This window comes from Lissotriton helveticus, chromosome 12 (assembly GCF_964261635.1).
Source record: "Lissotriton helveticus chromosome 12, aLisHel1.1, whole genome shotgun sequence".
Taxonomy (NCBI): domain Eukaryota; kingdom Metazoa; phylum Chordata; class Amphibia; order Caudata; family Salamandridae; genus Lissotriton; species Lissotriton helveticus.
Window position 1 is genome coordinate 809,234,142 of NC_136073.1, and position 20,363 is coordinate 809,254,504.

General features: G+C 43.0%; 1 protein-coding gene across 2 annotated transcripts in view; it reads right to left on the reverse strand.

The window, feature by feature from the left end:
- Window positions 1-20,363, reverse strand: part of RUSC1 (RUN and SH3 domain containing 1) — a 210,664-nt gene that overhangs the window by 140,792 nt on the left and 49,509 nt on the right. Inside the window, exon 2 of one of the 2 annotated variants that reach the window (XM_078669581.1) lies at window positions 11,617-12,183. The exons of the other annotated variant lie outside the window; for it this stretch is intronic. Within the exon in view, the coding sequence (XP_078525707.1) occupies window positions 11,617-12,183 (567 nt within the window). The remainder of the gene's footprint in view (window positions 1-11,616; window positions 12,184-20,363) is intronic. 2 annotated transcript variants of the gene reach the window in all.

A 20,363-nucleotide genomic window follows, 5' to 3' on the forward strand; every position in this document is an offset into this window, starting at 1 on the left:
GCTCTGGAGACGCAGGCCCGGTCTGGTCACAGACAGCAGGCAGTGGGTGCCCACATGAAATCAATCTTGGTCAGACTTTGTCTGAGGCAGGCATGGGCTTCATGGTTCGGATAGTTACGAAGAAAGGTGATGTCAAGATTCGATTGCGATCCTTAGCTAAAGCTCGGTCTCTTCTGCATCCTAGCGGAAGCTGGTGTCTGGCTTTACCAGAAAGATTCCCACCAGTATTACATATAAGTTTAAAATTACTCGTGAGAGGAGAGAGCCTTGGGGGATTTCCCCTGCTATTGAGATGAGATGAATCAATAGGAACTCCTGTGGACAATAAGGCTGTATTTGTCAGTTATAGAGGGCAGTGCTTTGAACCACATTCAATGTGCCAGCATGTTGTAATGGGGTTGTGTAGAGCATGGTATTGAATGCTTCAGAGAAGGAGGTAAGAGGTGTAAATGTCTGCAATATGCAGGCTGCCGACCACATGTCGGTGTCAGTAACATGCCGGACGCCCAATCTGGAGCATGATGACCTCTCCATTCAGCGCTTTACATATGTTTCCAGTTACGTTACGTTACATTTTTTTTTTTTTTACTTTTTCCAGATACTTTTCATTTTAGGCACGGGAAGATTAAGTGATTTGCCCAGAATCACAGGAGGTTTTGGTGTCGTTACCGAGACTCGAACCCAGTTCCTCCAGGTCCGAGGTCGAGCGCCCTAGCCGTTAGGCCAACTCCTCTCCCCTTAAAACTCACAGTCCACTTGCTATTGTTGGGTAAAAGCCAGGACTGGACAAATCGGTTACATCTTCAGAGGGCCACTTAACAATTACTTAGATGGCAAGGGGGTTAACAGAGAGCTACGAGGTTCTGACCCCAGGAAATAACTCCAAAGAGCAGGTAGGGAATAATCCGTGACAGCAGGTTGTGCCTGGCTTTTCTGGTGCCCGGGGAGCTGGTAGTGTCCAATCCAGAAAGTTAGTGAGGGGTGAACGCAGAGTCAGGTCAAGGGTCAAAGTTAAGGTTACCAGATGACTCCAATTAGGGACACTATACACAAAAGTAGAGTGGTGGATCCAGGCAGCAGAAACAAGAATGGTTGAGACATTAAGAGTAGGTAGACAAAAAAGGCTGATGAGGAGGCTAAGAGGAGTGCAAAGCCCTCAAGTTTCTATGTCCATGCACGAGTTGTTCATCTTCTCTAGCTCTGCGAATTTTATTCTAGTACTTATTATGTTATGCTATAGAATTTATAGAGTGCATGGATGCCCCAGCAACTTGTGGTCCTATTTATCCCATGGTTAGGTCCAGTGCTCGATTCGAACAGGTGGTTTTAGTTGTGGTCAACCAGAGCTCATTTTTGGGGACAGGCAATTATTTTTCTCATCATACTTTGATCCAGAACAAGAGAGAGAGAGAAAAACCTAAATGTGGATAGGAAAAAGATGAAAAAAACAGTGACAAAGAGAGAAGTCAGTGATTAAAAAGAACCTGCAATAGTGAGATAAGGAGGCCGGGAGTGTCTGGTGGCAGACGAAAGAGGTGTGAGCAGGGATCAAGACTATGCAGCCTTGGGAATCGGTATCCCAACCTTTAATAGCGTGAGGCGCGGTTCTCTGAGCAAATCTTTGAGCATTGCCACTTGATTTTATACAAATTAGGCACTCAGTAGATCAAACCCAGGACTCTCAATATGAAAAACAACTTTGGACTGGTGGGCTACTCACACGTGGGCCTGAAAAACATTCAGAGCTCTACGAGTTCCTTTAAAGGCATGTGTATTAACAGCGACAAAACGAGTACCAGAGCTACAGTAATCTTTAGGAAGTATTGTATTGCAATTGCATTGATATAGCGCTTACTACCCCCAACGAGGCGTCAAAGCGCTTTTTCAGAGCGTAGCACACTACTCCGGGACCCATAGAGGATTAGAGTTGAATTAGTATAGTGAAACATGCAAGTACATTTTAAGTGGTGGATAGGTTAGTCAGTTATTTGGATTTGGAATGATAGTAGAAGGATAGAGGAGGGAAAAAGGTGTGTATTTATATAGCGCTTGTTACCCCTGATGGGGTGTTGAAGCAGGTTACTCCGTAAGCCCATAAAGGATTAGTGGTGAATTAGTATGGTGAAATATGAAAGTAATCTCAGTGGTGGATATTAGTCGTTGAACTATTCAAATAAAAAAACAGTAGCCGAACTCTGATCCCTCAGCTTTCAAGTTCCTGAGATCCATAAGAGAGTAGCTCAAACGTTGAGCCTCAAATAGTTCAGGCTTATTGGTACTTACAGTCCTGCTTACTGAATTTTAAATCCACAATTACAGGCTTAGATTGCACAGTAAAAACCGGTGGGTAAGAAAAGCTCTTCAACACCCATCAGGGGTAACAAGTGCTATATGAATGCAAATCTTTCTTCCCCTTTTATCCCTCCGCTATCCTTCTCACTCCAAGTAACAGACTAATATCTACCACTGAAATTACTTCATATTTCACCATATTAATTCACCATTAATCCTTTATTGGCTTCCTGAATAGCGTGCGTTAACAAACGCTATATAAATACAAACCTTTTCCCTCTTCTATCCTTCCACTATCATTTTCAATCCAAATAACAGACTAACATATCCATCGCTCAAATTAATTTCATATTTCACTATACTAATTCACCACTAATCCTTTATGGGTTCCGGAGTAGCGTGCTACTCGCCGAATAAGCGCTTCGACGCCTCGTCAGGGGTAGTAAGCGCTATATAAATGCAATTACAATACAATATTGCATGGACACGTGAGAGTTCTGGTTGCCACTCACAATATGACTTCTGTTCTGAACCCAGAGAAGAGGCAGCTTGACTCGGATATCAAGGCGAAGGTGCCAGGGAGGGTCTGGAAGCCCCAGGGAAAGCAAGCGGGTTCTGGTTCACAAGGACGGGGATGATGACGATGACCTGAGAGGTCAGAGAGCAAGGTAGGAGGCGACCGGACTGGATAACAGGCTTTGACCCCAGAAATTGCACAATATTGACGTCAGTGATTAGAAACAGTGACTCAGACCAGTAAAGCCAGTAGACCGGAACTATCAAAGTAGGAGGGGTTTAACTGAAGCAAGCAGGCAGTTATTTACATGCCACCCTAGGGAGAGGCCAGCAAGGAGAATTTAACTCTTAAAGGTTGGGAATATTTTTATTTGTCTGTTTGCTCAAGTGGGATAGGGTGATATTTTGTGTGCTGTGGGGGTTGGGAAATTTAAGACAGTTGAGAAACTATGAACATTGTTAAACAGTTATCAGTGTAAATTGCCACGCATTGTAGACCCCATAGAATAAGTTGGGAAAGCAGACAGACGATAGTGAAAGCGGCGTTGTTATAAACAACCTTTTAAGCAGGCGGGGTCTCAGCAAGTCTAGAGGGGCGGGGGGCACCGACCACTCACGCTGCACTGGGAGGGATAGGGGGTCCTACTCACCTGGTAACGACCGGTAGGGCCAGCACCAGGAAGTAACAGACGCCCGCCTGGCTCTGCTCCTTCCTGATTGGACAGTCTAGCACGTGACCAGGAATAGCCAATAGGAGTCCGTGCGGATATAAACACATCTGTTGAGGAAGATCATTTACAGTCTAGGATAAACAGCTGAGGTCACAGAACGGCTCAGCGTTCACCAGCATGGTGGACAGGAAGGGAAACAGCGGTGAGATAGTAAAGCTGACAAAAGATGACCCAAACAGAGATACAAACAGGAAGGAGAGCCTGAGCCAGGGAGGGGAGGGTATGACCCCATTTGCCACCATACAGCTAAATCAGTAAATGTGGTGGATTTTATTGAAATATCAGTAGATATCATGCGTTTTGTCTATTTGAACAGAAGAAAAAAGCTTTGCCTTTCAGCACCCTTTAACAAACTTCCTCACATTATAAGCAGTGCAGATGTGACGCAGTCTGCATCAGAAGCATAAAGGGGAGATCCTCTGTAGGGCCAGGTTAGGTATAGGTCCATGCTTGTCTAGCTCATCCACTCCAGATTTTCTTTCTCAGTACACAGGTGCTACTAAATTAACAACTAACATTGGGTTCTGGCAGGCTTTTAAGTGAGATTTAAAAAGGTGGGCTCTGTACAGGGGGTCTGCCTATGTATTTAAGGGTATGGATTAAACATGTAAACTACATTTCTATGATTCCTGTAGTAGGCAATCTGACCAGTATTTGGTTCCTCTCTGAGCTGTTTAAGTGCTTCCGGATATATTGTACAACAACTGATCACAGTGCCCCTAAAACCAGACAGCACTATTTGCTTTGTCAATGGTTGTTAGCTGTGAAGCTACTTAACCCACATGTGTACAGAATCCCACTTACAACTGGAATACATGACCAATGTCTTGTATGCTCTGCAGATAGGCCAACGATTGGAGGACAATGTATCATGAATACCATTTTACCCACTGACAGGCACTGTGAGAAACTCAACTCCAAAGCTTTGAACCGTGCCCCGTTAGAAATACCTGGAGGCGTGACTCGGGTCAAGCTATGCGCTATACAAGGGTGATATGCTACATGACAAGAAATACAGAAACACAAAATCCTAGAAATAGCTTATTTAATCTTCAACTTCCTAAGAGTGATAAACGTTAAATATAAACAGAAATTTTATTGCTGCCATGGATTACAGTAACTTTTTTTACATTAATTTTTCAGATATCAATTCATGTTTTTGCCAATTAAGGGCATGGATATAGGGCCCAATAGGGACCTGTTTCAATGTCCGTTTCTAGTTACTACCGGGTCTGAGACCCAGAGGGACCTGGCCCGCGTATGGCCCTGGTTTCCGGAGTAGCAATTAACTCGACATAAATCGCTTCAGTGCCCCATCCGAAGTAGTAAATTCGATATAAATGCAACTAAAATGCAATAAAACACATGTAGGCTTGTTCTTCCCAAAATACATTCAGAACTATAAGTGAAAATGCAAATAAAAAATCTGATCTGGTTGAGATATAGACACGTAAACAGTGCTTCATGTATACTATTGTTGCAGGTGGTACGCCACAGCACCCAGTTTTGATGACCATGACTTATTTTTCATTATAAGACTTTGACCCGGAGCAAGAGAGAGTCAGAAAAAGGCGGAGGAAGTGGGAAGAAAAACACTGGAAACAGTGAAAAGGGCAGAATGCAGGGATGAAAAAAGAATATGGAAGAGTGAGATAAAGAGACAGGGCGTGTATGGAGGTGGAATAAAGAAGCATGCAGTGAAATCAAAACTAGGCATCTGTGAATTTTATAATGACAGCAAGGGACTTCTAAGAAAAATATTGGACCGTTGCCTGTATTTTTATTACAAATTAAGTATCGTGCATGCACGTGGCAAACTTGCGCGCAGGAGTAAAAGCTAAACAGTGAGATACAGAGAAACTGAGGGAAAGGGAGAGATGCAGAGCAACAGGGAAAGCCTGAGAATGAATAAATGGGTTTAAGAGATGATATAAGCAAAAAGAAGTGGAGACAGACAAGGTGAGGCTTGGAAAGGATTGATGGGATGTTGGTCCTCTGAACAGTCGGTAGAGTTGTGCTTTCATTCCCTCTCTGTCTTTTTTGGCTTGTTCCGTATGTTTCCTCTGGGTAACTCCACATTTCTGTGATTTCGTGGAAGTGAAAACTTGTCTAAGTTAAGGTTCATCTTCAGAGCAAGGTTGTACTGACAGAAGGAGGCCGAAAGCGTATATCCATTTTAAGTGAGTGTGGTTAATCCTTTCTTGACCCAGGCTGTGCAGTCACTGATTGCAGCAGGTTTGTAGTCCAGGGGCACGTCTTTTAGCATTGTACCCCTGTGGGGAGGATGTCTACTTGCCCTTCCAAGTTAAAGGTCAATACTGTTTTCAAAATAGGGGTCCCTTGCCTTCGTCATATAAGTGACATCTATGAAGGCTGAGTACAAAGTGTGTGTTTTATTTATAGACACATAGTGAATTAAAGAGTTAATTTGGACATCCTGAACGTGCTGCACAAGTTGGTCTTCCACCTTTGGGAAGACTTGCTTTAAACATGCCAGCTTTGGAAAGACTTGCTTTAAACATGCCAGCTTTGGAAAGACTTGCTTTAAACATGCCAGCTTTGGAAAGACTTGCTTTAAACATGCCAGCTGTGTGAAGACTTGCTTTAAACATGCCAGCTGTGGGAAGACTTGCTTTAAACATGCCAGCTCTGGGAAGACTTGATCTAAACATGCCAGCTCTGGGAAGACTTGATCTAAACATGCCAGCTTTGTGAAGATTTGCTTTAAACATGCCAGCTTTGGGAAGACTTGCTTTAAACATGGCAGCTTGCATGTGTTCCTCCTTAGGGTTTTCTCCCTAAAACTGGTGGGTGCATCAGTGTATTCATTGGTTAGAGTAGGATTCTGCCGGAGTGAAACTCAGCCGCCCCTCTCTTCTAGTGCTGCTGCTGATCTCTCAGGCACTGGGACATGGGGCACAGCTCTGTCAAACCTGAAATCAGCAAACCACTTAGATCTGCCCAAACGGACCTGACTTGTGACTTGTGGCTACAGAGCTTGTGGAAGCTGAACATCAACAGCAAGGCGCACTTCTCCAGAATTGGAGTAGATCCAGAGGCACTGGAATTATATGATTGTGCTGTAGCCGCGAATTTTGCATAATTATAAATTTGCTGCCTTTGCCATATAATCCAATATCTGCTGCATATTCTGCAGACTTAAAAAAAATTGTTTCTAGCTCAAGCGGTTCAAAAGTCAGTAAAATGCAGCGACACGTATTGCTGTGCAGTGGAAGGCCCTTTGCAAAGGTTGACTGTTCACCTTTCTGTAGCTTACTGCTGTGTGTTGGGTGATAAACTGGTACTAATGAGTTGCAACTATTGCCCAGGCAGTCTTAACAAGTTTAAAAATGACAAAATAAGGAAGTAATACTATCCCAGAATGTGCTGCATAATGCTGCACAATTTGCTTTTTCTTGCCACATAATATACTCAAACCCTGCCGCATAATTTGGCCCTCCGCTGCTGCATAATTCCAGTGGCCCTGAGTATATTTAATCGGACCAGTAGTAGGATCTGGCTTCCCACCTGGTCCATCAAAGGAGGATAAATGTACCCTTGTTGAGCCAGTATTTCATTGATTGTTTCGATAACGAGGTTGCCCATGCACCAGTGGGGAGAAAGACATCTCACCAGAAGAACCACTGCCTGGTTTCTACTGTCCCTCCAGACTAAGGGTTTACCTGACTCACGAGGAGCTGGACTGTAATTGCCAGGAGGAGGCAAGCTGATGCCTGGAATAAATGCACAACACAAAGCTTAGCTAGAGTCTGTGTAGAAGGACGTCTCGATGGCCCTTCAAGCCAGTAGGAGAAAAAAGATCTGCAACGACTGCATCGGCTAGTAGCCTATCTTCAAATAACTGGTGAGCTTGCAATGTGCTCACCCTCTCCTGTACCTATAGGATGTGTAGTTATTGCACCCATTTGAGTCCCAAAAAAACTGCCAGCCAGTATGCTTTAACGCCTCACCATGGGTCCATGTTTATTGGCTGGCGAGGCACTTCCTAATTCCAGAGCCACTGAAGGATCTTTGTAACTTGCATGGACCATACAATATCATTTGGGATCGCGGTTGAGATCCCAATCCCTATTCTCACAGGGAAGTAGTGAAGTTATTGATCTCAGCTACCTCCTGTCCATTGGCTGTCCCCATCACTGTACAATTTCAGCCTGTACTGGTAGATTTTGAGCTACAAGTCAAAGTTTTAGATGCCCTTCCGGAACGCCTCAGCGGCTGCTGGCCCACCACTACATCTGTTCCATTGACAAAGATGGGAAGAGATGAGTCCTAAACTTAACCACAGTGTTTTCTACTGTGTCCTAATCTGATATACCAGTCCTTGGTGACGTCCACTGGATCTTGGATCTACAGCAGTGACATTCTTGTGGTGGAATCCTGCTTTGGCGGGGTTTGGAGGCTGGATTTTGAGCTATGGGGAATTTGGTGACTTGAGTTTTGGGTATGGAAAGGCAGCTGCTGAAGTTCCGGTACCCTGGCAGTCCAATCGTATTCTACATGGGCCAGGACAAGGTCTTTGTCCAGAATCTCTGCTCCAATATCCTTCGCAGAACCTGAGTTTCTTAAGGAGAATAATCTTTGAAAAATATATAGCCTAAATGTCTTTCTAAAGATCTCAAGTCGACCCAAGTGCAGTCCCGCAGGATAACATTGGACAAGGCCACTGTCTTAAACAAAACAGTGTGGTAGAGTTGGAAAAATGCTTGCTTTCCTGTCTTTACCCCAGACGTTTCTAACACATTCTGGTTTTCTTTTTTGGATCCAACTTGTAGGTTTCAATATTTTATAGGTTGCCATATAAACTGAGGTGCCGCCTGGCTGGTGCGTGCTTGTCAGTACTGCTTAGCCACCACTGCTGTTCCCAACTTCACCATTCCCAATCTGAGTCCCAGCTACTACCTACTTACAACCACGGAAACTGAGCTGCATCAGTGTTCAAGAAATGGCGCTCATCTCAGAGCTTGGCTGGCTTTGCTCGCTAGATCTTACTTTACATCTCTTATACTTATGTTCCTGTAAATGTAGGTCTGGTTCTTATTTGAAGTTATAGCACTCGCTGGAAATTAAGGTAGATGTGCAGGGTTACTAACACTCACTGTTCACACTGTAGCTAGAGCGATTGGGTGCTAAACAGTGTGTTGCAGTAAGTTGAAGTGCCAGATGTTTGAGTTCAGTTACGCATGATATTGCTGCCCGCCCCATTTCAATCAATCATTCAACCAGGATTTGTAGTGCCCAGCTGCTTCACCCATGAGGGACTTGAGGTGCTGTCGGATAATTCTGCTTATTCTCCTATCGGTTGAACATCCTTGTCTTGAGGTCCTTCCTGAATTGCTGGAGCGATCGTGAGGCTCGGATGTGCAGGGGGACAGGCTCGGAGGTGCAGGGGGACAGGCTCAGAGGTGCAGGGGGGTCAGTCCAGGTCTTGGCTGCTAGATGGGAGAAGGAGTGGCCTCCGCTGTTTGTCAGGCAGATGTGACGGGTGGCAGACAGAGAGAGGGATCAGGATCTGAGTTTCCCAGTGAGCTGGTGAAAGGTCACGCATTTCGTTTTGGTGTTAGTTGAGACAGAAACCCCTGTCACCGAAGTTGATAGTCAGGGCAGCAAATAACTTTGTGAATTTAGAAAGTGACCATGGTAAAAACAGCACACTCATAGAACCTGTACTAAATTGTTCAGTTAGCAAAGTTCAATTCCTCAACCTTCATTCGATTTCCCTGCAAAACTGGCCCACACCCAGTCACCCCAGTTTTGTAGAGATTACCCCATGGCCATCCCAAGGCAGTAGAAACGTGCATATCATGAACAAATTTCACATCCAAAATGCAACTGTCCCCCTGACAAAAAAATGGTCCAACACATGTAGAAGGATTTAATCTGATGGAGACCTTTATTCATTTGGTTTCTCACAGCTTGATGGCCACAGGTTCACAGGAACCCAGTCTAGATTTATCCGGTGGTCCTTAGATCAAACAGGGATCCTCTATGTGAGAACACCCGCCCCGGAGTCCTAGAAGTCAGTTATCTAATCGTGGTATAAATTACTCCGTGTCCAAGGAAGCATTCCAAATCTTCACTAGGACCTGTACCCAAATATCAGTAGACACTTAAATACAGATGGCAAATATAACATGTACAATAGGTGTACATGTTATCCTAAATTTACCAAACACATGCATCTAGTCACATGTTGCTTAGAGGTTCCCCCTTTCAGTGAATATCATAGGGAAAGTTAACTCACAGTCCTCAGGTATTATAATCGTGGTTTTAATATCAACCTGCAAAGATATTGTAGCCACAATATCGACCACCAAAGTATCAACAAAGTAAGTAGATGCCGGGTTTATATTAGTGAATCTATCATTCCCTATACATGCTAACCTTGATAATATACTCATAGTCAATATTGTTGATACAATACCATGGCCAACTGATTTAAAACAGGTCACTGTGATGTGAATTTACTGAGCAAGACCACTGGACTTCTGGGAAGAATGGGATGTAGCCCGTCAGGTTGGATCACTGTCCGCAACCTCTCGATGACTATTGATCCTGGGCGAGGGTATCTCCTCCATGGAGGATTGCCAGGTGAGGGGAAGAAAGCATTTTATTGTATTGTATTGTAATTGTATTTATATAGCGCATTCTACCCCTAATGAGGCGTTGAGGCACTTTTTGGCGAGTATCACGCTACTCTGGGACCAAAAAGGATTAGTGGTGGATTATTATAGGGAAATGTGAGTATAGTATTCGTATAGGTAGGTAAGAGTTAATTTGAGCGGAGGACATGAGTCTGTTAGTTGGACTGAATAGAGTAATGGAGGGATAGAAGAGGGAAGAAAACCAGAAGTGTTCATTGGGACATCATAGTAGTAAGCTGAGGTCTGGAATGAGCAAAGGAGAGAGGAAGGAGGGAAGAGTCTGTAGAAAGGAATCCGGGACAAAGAATCAGAGTGGAAAAATTAGGTTTGGAATGAGTCAAAGGAGAGATAACATGATCATTTAGTAGAGTTGTTTGGGAGATTATAGCGGTAAACTGATGTTTGGGGTGAACCAGGAGGTGTAGAGGAGGGAGGAGTCTAGGAAGGCCTATCCCTTAGGAGGACTGGACTCTTGTGCTTGGAGCTTGGACATGTGGGAAGGCTGGATGACTGGCTCTTCGTCTGAATAGTTCCTCACAATCCTAACCACCAGTTATTGGGGTATGAATCATATGTTTTCTTTGTGCCGGAGGAGTGTGACTGGGGAGTTTTAGTTCTCACTGTGCTAGCCCTCTGAAGTGTGGTCGACACTCATGAGGCATGAATTGTGATTTGGGGTTTCTCTATGTTGCAGTAGTGTTTTCCAGAATGTGTTGTGCACTGTAGCTAGTGATTTAAAGTAAGCCACACAGTGACTGCGCATAGCCACTGATTTCCGGCTCTCTGAATGTAGGTGGAGTGTGGCTAGTAATTTCAAGATCCAGTTTGAGGCTATTGATTTTAAATGGGGTTTCCTTGGTAAAGTATGGCCAGCAAGTTATAGTGTGCTCTGTGTGAAGGAAGTGTGAGTGATTATTGGCAGTAAGGGCTACAGAAAACAAACACTGGCAATGCCAACAGGTCTGGCATTAGTGTGCCATCACATGTAAATACAGATTTTTACAATTGTTGCTTGCTGTGTTGCCTACACAAATACTGCATATCACTTTTAATCCATCGCTTTTGGCGATGTTAATGCTGGGCAAAAAGTAGCAACAAAGGATTGCTTTCTGTGTAGGATGCACGCAAGAAATACAAAATCAAATATGGCAAAACAACATGATGATCGTGTGTACTTTTCAGGTGTTAAATAGTCCCACGTGCATTTCAATGAAGACACCTCCCACTTGCCACCCAGCCACCGGCATGAGGTGAGAGAAATACTACTCTGGGTGGAGTTAATGCTACACTCTATGCATATTTTAAAGAATGTGTAACATAGTCTTGCAGGCCTCTGCACTGTCAAGCTAGACCTAAAACAGATTAACCAGCAAAGGTAAAAAAGGAAAAAGTTGGAAAAAGAAAGGTTGTCTTACATTGGATGTTGGTCCAGCATGGCTGGGAGCCTGGGGTCCTCCAGGGGGCCCGCTGGCTTGCCCTATGCCTGTCAGATTCTGCTCCAGAAGCGGACAGGTTCTCTGTAGAAGACTCTTCCCCGGGATGGCGAGCTCTCTGTTGGCATGGTGGCTCCTCAGAAGTGTGGTGTGATGGCAAAGACATGCTGGGGAATGTTCTGCTTCTTGGAAAGAGTGGAGACAAGAGCACAGACAAGCCTGGGTTCTCCAGCAGAGGCAAGACTCCTCTGTAAGGTGGGGAGTAAGCCCCAACTGGGGATAGTCGAATGGGCAGCAGTCCCTCCGGGGACAGGTAGGGCAGGTTCTTGGCAAGAAGGCAGACTTCATCGCAGGATAAGGCCTTCAGGTGTTGATGGAAGGGACGGGCCAGTGCCACACTAGACTGGTCCTCGATGCTTCCAGAACTGGACGAGGGCACCACGAGGTCCTGGTTGTGGATCACGGGTTCTTCACCTGCTGAGAAACGGAGGAGCAGGGACGGGAATTGCAGCGTCTGGGGTCTCGGACAGTGGGAGAACAAGGAGCTAACTGTAGGCAGGTTTGAGCATTTGCAGTAGAAAACAGGGAGATACAGTCAGCGGTGGAAGTGCAAACAAAACATCACCAAACCGGGAACCAAAGTGTGCAAGGAGGAATTCAAAGAGAATGGTGTAATGGATGCATAAGAGTAATGATCACATTGTAGGGGGATGGGTTTGGATACAAAGATGGAAGAAGGATCATAAAAGGTGGGAAGCAAAATTGTAAGTAGTTATCCAGGGGAATTGAAAAAGGAAACCGAGAGGGGTTGAAGTATGAAAAAGAGAGGAATTGTGGGAGGAATAGGGCAAATTGTAGAAGGAGTAACGATTGCCAGAAGAAGAGGAAGAAATGCAATGGGGGTAATTAGAAATTTCAAGGGAAAAATGGTATGTTGTAAATAAAAAATAGAAATAGAACACCAAACCAGTTGGAATTTGAAGCGAAATAAGCAGGGATTGTAAGAAGAAATAGGAGGAAAGGCAGGGGATTTAAGAGGCAAAGAAAAGAGCATCAAAGAGGTCACAAACCATAACATATGAGGGGGGGGGAGGGCAGGATTACATAGAGAGGGCACGGAAGTCAGGAAAGAGAGATGAAAGAAATGCGTTAGTTGAAACACCAGATGAAAGTGCACATTTAACAATGAAAATGAATGAGTACTCTGCCTCCCTCCAAGATTATCAGATGCTCAGAGAACCCACTGTAGGCACCATTCTGAGGAATGAGTAACGGAGTTATTCTCTCAAGTTTAAAGGGGATGACTATAGCAACGCGATGGACTTGACACATTTGCTTTTTCCCTGATTATCTAACTAACTTTTCAGCCCATTTCCTATGCAATGGTCACCTGTGCACCAAACCTATTTCTCAATTTTGAGTTTTCATCAGACACTAGCCAATCTCAGGTTCCAGTGGCTTGTTCTTTCTTTTATATCTTCTAATACATTTTTGAGTAAGAAGTAGTTAATTGTATTCTTTTTGGTGGAGACACAAAGGCCCATTGGATTTGCTTATATTTTCCCAAAATTGTTTCTTCTTTTCTGATAATCTGCCCTTTGTATGCCCATTTTGACTCAGCTGATGCTAAATTAAATAATGTGATGTTTTAATTAACAAAATTAAGGCATGTTGGCAACCCATAAATTCCTGCAGTTCAGAAGTTTTACAAAAAACAATATTGCTGCATTTCTCTTTTTATCAATGATCGTACATTATTTTGTAGTTGTAAAGGGCCAGACAATACACCATGTAGTTCTTGGTTCTCACTTTATATAGGTTTTTTTTGAGTCCCAGACAGGTTCACCACTCACTTAGACGGGAATCCATTTTATGTGATTGCTTCTTCTGGTCATACTAAATACCTAAACACAAATGCTTGAAAACAAATATATTAAAACAAAATGTTAAAATCCCATGCCTAACAATGTCATGACCCTAAGACTAATTTTGGACCCTAAAACTAAAGACAACCCTAAGATTAACACTACTCTTATTTCCCGAACCTTATCTTCGATTTCAATGTCAACAATTTTGTTTAAGAGAACTTGATCATTTTCAACCCAAATTATTTCGAAATTAAAGTATTTCTGCATCATATTTTTGGTATGCTTATTTTAAGTGTTTTCATTTGATCTGTTATGACTGCATACGCTCTTTCTCCTAAGGAGGAGCATTTAGAAAGATTTTTGTATCATCACCATATAAATGCTTGTCAAGTTATAAATATTTACAGTTGTTTTTCACACGAAAACACCCTTGGTTTTTTGGTCTGGCGTTAGCGAAAACCTTTTAATTTTACTAATTTTATATATAGAAAATATCGGCTTATAGGGGCTTTCAGCCAACTATACTAATCCATTGATTTGTTGTTGTGCCATTCACATTTTTTTTCCACCCACTACAACATATAGCATGGGGCAGTGGGTCAGCCCACTTCAGCCATTGGCTAATTTCACTCTGAGTGACAGCATTATACTCTTTCAGTAGGCTGTTCTATAAACAAAGGAAGTCTCTTAAGTGCCAGGGACTACAATGGCAATTTATGCTTTTTTAGGCTGAAACATATTTTAACCAATGATTTTTTTATATTGATGAAGGCCTGGCAGCTTCCTCAACAATGAAGTTCTGCAAAAACCATGACAAAACAAAACAAGTATTACCAAAGCATTACCTCCAGACCTTTTGGCTTTTTAAACATGAGCGTGAGTACGGTATGCAATGAGAAAGAAATAACAGAAAATAAGCGGTCTCCATTTTATGAGGCAGACGCTATTTAATAAAAATAACAATTGGCTGCGCTTTAATTAAAAATGTCAAATTAGCAATCTGTAATCATTTAGAAGAGGTGACTTGACACTTATCCTTGTGTCAGAACCCTTTGTCCATGATGTTCATGGGTTAGACCATAGGTAACGCAATGGCTGACACTGCAGCAAGAGAGTGTATGTTTCAACGAGTATAGATGTGCCTTTAATGAATAAATCAATAGAATTTCACAGGGTTAGGCCCATAATCAGTAAGGCTAGGCCATATATTAATCAGAGAAACAACACAAGTGCCAGCACTGATATCATTCCACACAATCATTTACCACTGAGATCACACACACGTTATGACCATCAGGTATTTATTAATTGTTATTCTTTTTTTTTTTACTTCAAGACCTTTTTTGGGAGTATTTTCTTTACTCAATTCACATAAATTACTTATACATACTTATCAATACACAGAAAAAAACCATGAATAATCTATACAAAAGAAGCAAAAAAATCACAAGTTAACACAAAATTACACAGAATTGACAGAAAACAATTACAATTTTGCATGCAACGAAATTCAAAGAACTTCCTTGTGGCCTAGCTTCCATTGTTTAAGATTATTTACAACAATGCCCTTGGAGCTTCAATTATATAAATTCTGCTCCTTTCCTAGCGGCCCAAAATCTAACAGTGTCCTTACTGGGCTCCGAAAGAGATTACAAAAACCTTCCAAATTGAGTTTGTTCAGAGCTCTAGTAGTATCGCACATATAATACACTTGTTTGGATGAAAAAAAACTGTTGACGCCGTTCTAACACTTTCGTATTAGTTTGTAGGGTTCTCCTCAGAACAATAGAGCGCTTAGTTCTCGACACTTTCTTGGCTGGATGTAAATTCTGTCAATCACCGATTAATAAACCTCCAAACACATCAAATGATGTCAATTCAACGGATTTCCGATCACGTCTATGTTGTCGATGTCCTTTACACACAGAGAAGTCGTATCCATGGGTCCGAATTAGGTTGCGCCGCGACGCAACACGGTCAATCAGAAGCTCTTCCTGCAATACTACTGGATCTCTAAACAAACTCAATTTGGAAGGTTTTTGTGATCTCTTTCGGGGCCCAGTATGGACACTGTTTGGTTTTAGCCCGCTAGGAAAGGAGCAGAATTTATATAACATTGGAAGCTCCAAGAGCATTGTTGTATATAATCTTAAACAAGAGAACCTAGGCCACAAGGAAGTTCTTTGAAATCAGTTGCATGCAAAATTGTGACTGTTTTGTGTCAATTCTGTGTAATTTTGTGTTAACTTGTGATTTTTACTTCTTTTGTACAGATTATTGATGTTTTCTCTGTGTATTGATAAGTCTGAATAAAGAAAAGGAAAAACAATGAATAAATACCTGATGGTCGTAACATGTGTGTGGGATCTTGGTGGTAAATGATTGTGTGGAATGATATCAGTACTGGCACTTGTGTTGTTTCTCTGTTTAATGAATAAAAAGCATTACAAATATTCAGCTCATTCAGAGACAATTGTTGCTAGCTGATGTTAAGGAAGCACAATGGTCTGCAACACCAGAAGAGGAGAGAATGTGGAGTGATGTTGGATGTGAGCAGAATGATGAGGGATTGTGGGTCTACCAGGTTGAGAGGCCTGTGGCCCAATGCAGTATGTTCCTTTCCCATACAAGGCTTGAGCATGGACTCTCTGATATTGCACAAGCCAGATGAATGCGCAGATACATTTTGCTTCCCAGTGAATGGATTCAAATATTTTTTGGTGTGGGTGAATACGTTTTCAAAATGGATGAAGGTGTTTCAAATGAGAAAGACTGATGTTGCAATTATTGCGCGATGCTTGATGAAAGATAGCATACACAGGTTTGGGGTTCCCCAGGGCATAAATAGCGACAGAGGAGAGGGGGACTTTATGGCGTGTTTGGGAATAGAGTGGAAACTGCATGTCCCATACCGCTTCCCAAAGTCAGGCCAGGGGAAAATGATGAACTCCAAAATAAAAAAAAAATGATTAGTAAACACAACTGATGCAACAGGCCTGAAAGTGACAGGTGCTCTGCCTTTAGTACTGCACACCATAAGGGCAAAGCCATCTAAAGCAACTCTGGAGACATGGTCATGGGGAGAAAAATAAAATATGTTTTTCTTAGCTCTAGGTGGACTGGACCACAGACGGTGAACGAACAACCTGAAGGGACTGATGGAACAAGATGCAGAGCTGCAACACCAACACCTGTGATAGAGGTACCAGTAACTGCTGAGCATCTGTCACGAGAGGAGCTGCGCAATACACCAGACAAGGAGTGGACAGACCATTCCTAGGGGCCACATTGAGGGCCCATCATTAAGTGTCACAAGGATTGTGAAACCAACTGAAAAGTGATGGTCTCCACCTGCAGAAACACAGACTGAAGAGGACAACGCAGGGCAGGTCCATGAAACCACCCCTGAACAAGACGACTGTGGCCCAGGTGGAGAAGCAAATGAAAGTACACTGCGTGCCTTTAACCCCTTCGACGCTGATGACGAGCTGGGCTCGTCATGAGGTAGCCTCCTGCTACGCTGATGACGAGCCCAGCTCGTCACGTAACATGCGAATAAGTAAATCTCAGCGTACGGGCGAAATTCCGCCCGCACGCATGCGGTTAAATTATTGACACTTACAGAAAGTGCCATGGAACTGAGTGACTAAGGGGCACTGTAGCAATATGCATTGCATAGTGAAACAATATTTGTTAGATACATAATTATGAGTATGCTGCCTGTATTACGAACCACCAGCGGATATCATAATGCAACAGGAAGCACTGTGTAATGCCACCCAAAGATATGTAACAATGTTAAAAAGAAATAGTTGGTACACTAGTGTAGGATAAAAATATCCTAAAGGGACCATTGTTGGATAAAAAATATATATATCCATATACTTAAACCATCTCACTTCTCTCTGTTACAAGCTGGGAGCTGCTCAGGCTTCACATCTGACCTTGCCTGGACAAGTTTCAACAGCTGTTCAGAACCACCTTAGGGGTCACTTGCTTGTCCTGAAGTCTATGTTAGTTTGCTCATCAGGTTGCTAATTTCTGCTTACACTGTATGTCTGTACTATGATTGGCACAGAATATAATTAGCATGGTATCGATCTTGCATTTCTCTGCTGCCTATATTTGGCATCCTGTCCTTTTTGCATTTCTGGGGTATATGGCCCAGAAACCATTCATGCAGAGAAGAAGCAAACTGAGAGCACCATTGTGTGCACTGACTTCTTCCTTGCTGGCCAGCAAGCATGTATGGGTATCAACAAATACATTTAATTTTGTTCCTGAGCAACCTGTTATAGTGTGTGTTTCTTTCATTGCTCCTTGGAGGGTGCAAAAGTATTTCCCTAACAGAACGGACCAAAGTTTATCTTTGGACCCCGCCACAAATGCTGCCATATGGAGGAATTGGTGAACGCAAAGGCTGCCAGGTCTTGGTTCTACCTCGTGCAACTTTAATCTCTCAGCTACATTTCATGTCTCTTTATCTTACTCTTGAAGGTTCTTTTTCATCCCTACTCTTTCCATTTTATTTTACCATTGTCTTATCTTTCTCTTTCTGCTTCGTTCTCCATTTTCTTCCTCTTTCTTTTTTATTGGTCAAAGTCTGATGATGTAAAATGAGCTCAAGTCCCTGAAAATGCCAGCGGGGGTCCACCACCTACAACCACCATACCCACATTAAGCACTCAATGTAATCTGGGAAAGGATTGAGGAGACATTCTTCCTTGTGGGGTGTCACATGCCTTCTTTAAGCCTGATGCAGTCCAACATGAATAGAATAAGCTCTATCTATGGTGTGCTGATTGCATCCACTACAAGAAATGGGACTTCAAATATGACACATGCATTAAGTAGATGAACTTGGGTACATCAAGACTTGATGCTTCACCAATGTCTTTATCATCAACCATTTTTGAGGTGTAGCTCTGAAGCCTCCCGAGAAGAGTAGAGAGCCTTCTGGAGGGGCAGCGTGTGCTGTCGTGCAGGTGTAAAGAAACACTGAATCCAAGAAAAGTAGGGCTAAATTGTAACAGGCAGACACACCCCATTTGCAAATTCGGCAAAATATAATGTGGTGTATGTGTTGGACTGGTAACCTCTGGGTGCAGTTTTTATGTTCAGGTACACTATGAATATGTTAACAAACAAGGTATGAAGTTCCTAGTAAGAAATGCAGGGATAGGTCAGTGATAGTGATATGTGTACCCTTGTGTGTGGGTGTATAAATGGTTCAGGAGACAGGATTCCTCCTTATTGGAAAAGGACCCTCACACACCCAACAAGCAGGTGTCTTGCTTCATCAATGGGTCTGCTCCTACTCGGGTTGGCGACGCAATACCTGATCAGGCACCCGTGATGGGGCCTACTTGGCGGAGATCTTTTTTTCGTTAGCCATTGGGTGCAGTGCATGTAAGGGCCCTAACGTGTAATATGAGTGTAGGTGGTGATGTGGTATGAGCGTGAATTAAAACAGGGAATAGTGGTCCACTCAGAACAATTTTAATGAGGTGTGGCCTCTACCCTGGTTAAAAATGAACAACACACCCTCCCACTCTAAGGTATGTGGGGATGTGTGCTACTATAAAAAGGTCAACATGTTTCTTGCCTTAATTCTAATGATGGCAATTCTTCAGTACCAATAAAAGGGATCTACCTACACTTTCTGGTGGTGATCAAGACCTCAGTGAGGTATAAGTAAGACCACCCGTACAGCACCCTAAAAAGTGTCACTGGTAGATCTGACCCTGACCCTCATAGAGTCAGGGGTGTGTGGCATCCTGTGCTGGGAGAGGCAGACACTAAGGTGTAGTGTCGATTCCGGCCGAGAGGACCTTCCGTATCCTACCCCCGCACAGCTACCAGCCAGGGCCGCGAACTATGAATATGTACAGTACGGCCAAACCCACACTCCAAATGTAACGAAGAAAACAAATTGTAATCCTCCTTAATTTCAAGAGGTTTCATACCTTCTGTTTATTACAAAGAGATGCACATGGTCCAGATGTCAGTGCTGACACGTGTTTCGCTAGGGCGAATAGGCCAAGAACCTTTCCAAGGATTCTGAAAGCTAATGCAAAGTTCTTACCTTATTTTTCAGAGTAGCAACAGCTATGTTGATATAGAGCGAGTGTGCCCGCTATATACGAGCTAGTCAAAGAGTAGTGTTGGTCAACTCGTAGCATAGTAATAGAAAATTTGGAGACTGGGCTGCTGAAGCGTCTACCTGAAAGTAATGCTGCTGGGGACTTCCACCACAGTGACCGACTAGGAGGCTTTTGTGGCAATTACTGTCTGCACAAATTCAGTTGTGGACACATTGTTGGAGCTCTCCTATTGTGTGAAATGTCATATGTGTATCAGAAGAAATTTATATGGGATAAAATACCAGATGTTATACATTACAAAGACATTGTATGTTCCAGAAGCGTTCCATGCCCATATAGAAGAACAAGGTTGAATGCTGAGTTTCTTTATAAGGTCCTGGAATTCGAAGGTACTTTGGGCCATATTCATCAAAGTAAGGAATTGCGATTCCTAAAAAGAGATTTTTTAAGAAATTGCTATTTAGGAATGGCAATTCCTTATGCATGTAGGAATTGCAAAAAAAATTGTGATTCCTACATATTCCTTAATAGCGACTCGCAAATTACGACTCGCTATTAAGGAATGCCTTCCCATTCATTACTATGGGCCTAGAGGCACATAGGAATAAATGTGAAGTAATTCGCAATTTGCGATTACCTAATAGGTACTCGCAAATTGCGAATGCAATTTAAAGGGTGCTAGCGGGCATTGAAGGCCACCCTGCTGCACCTCCAAATTTGGCATGGGTGCACACATGGCGCACACATATGCCCTAAG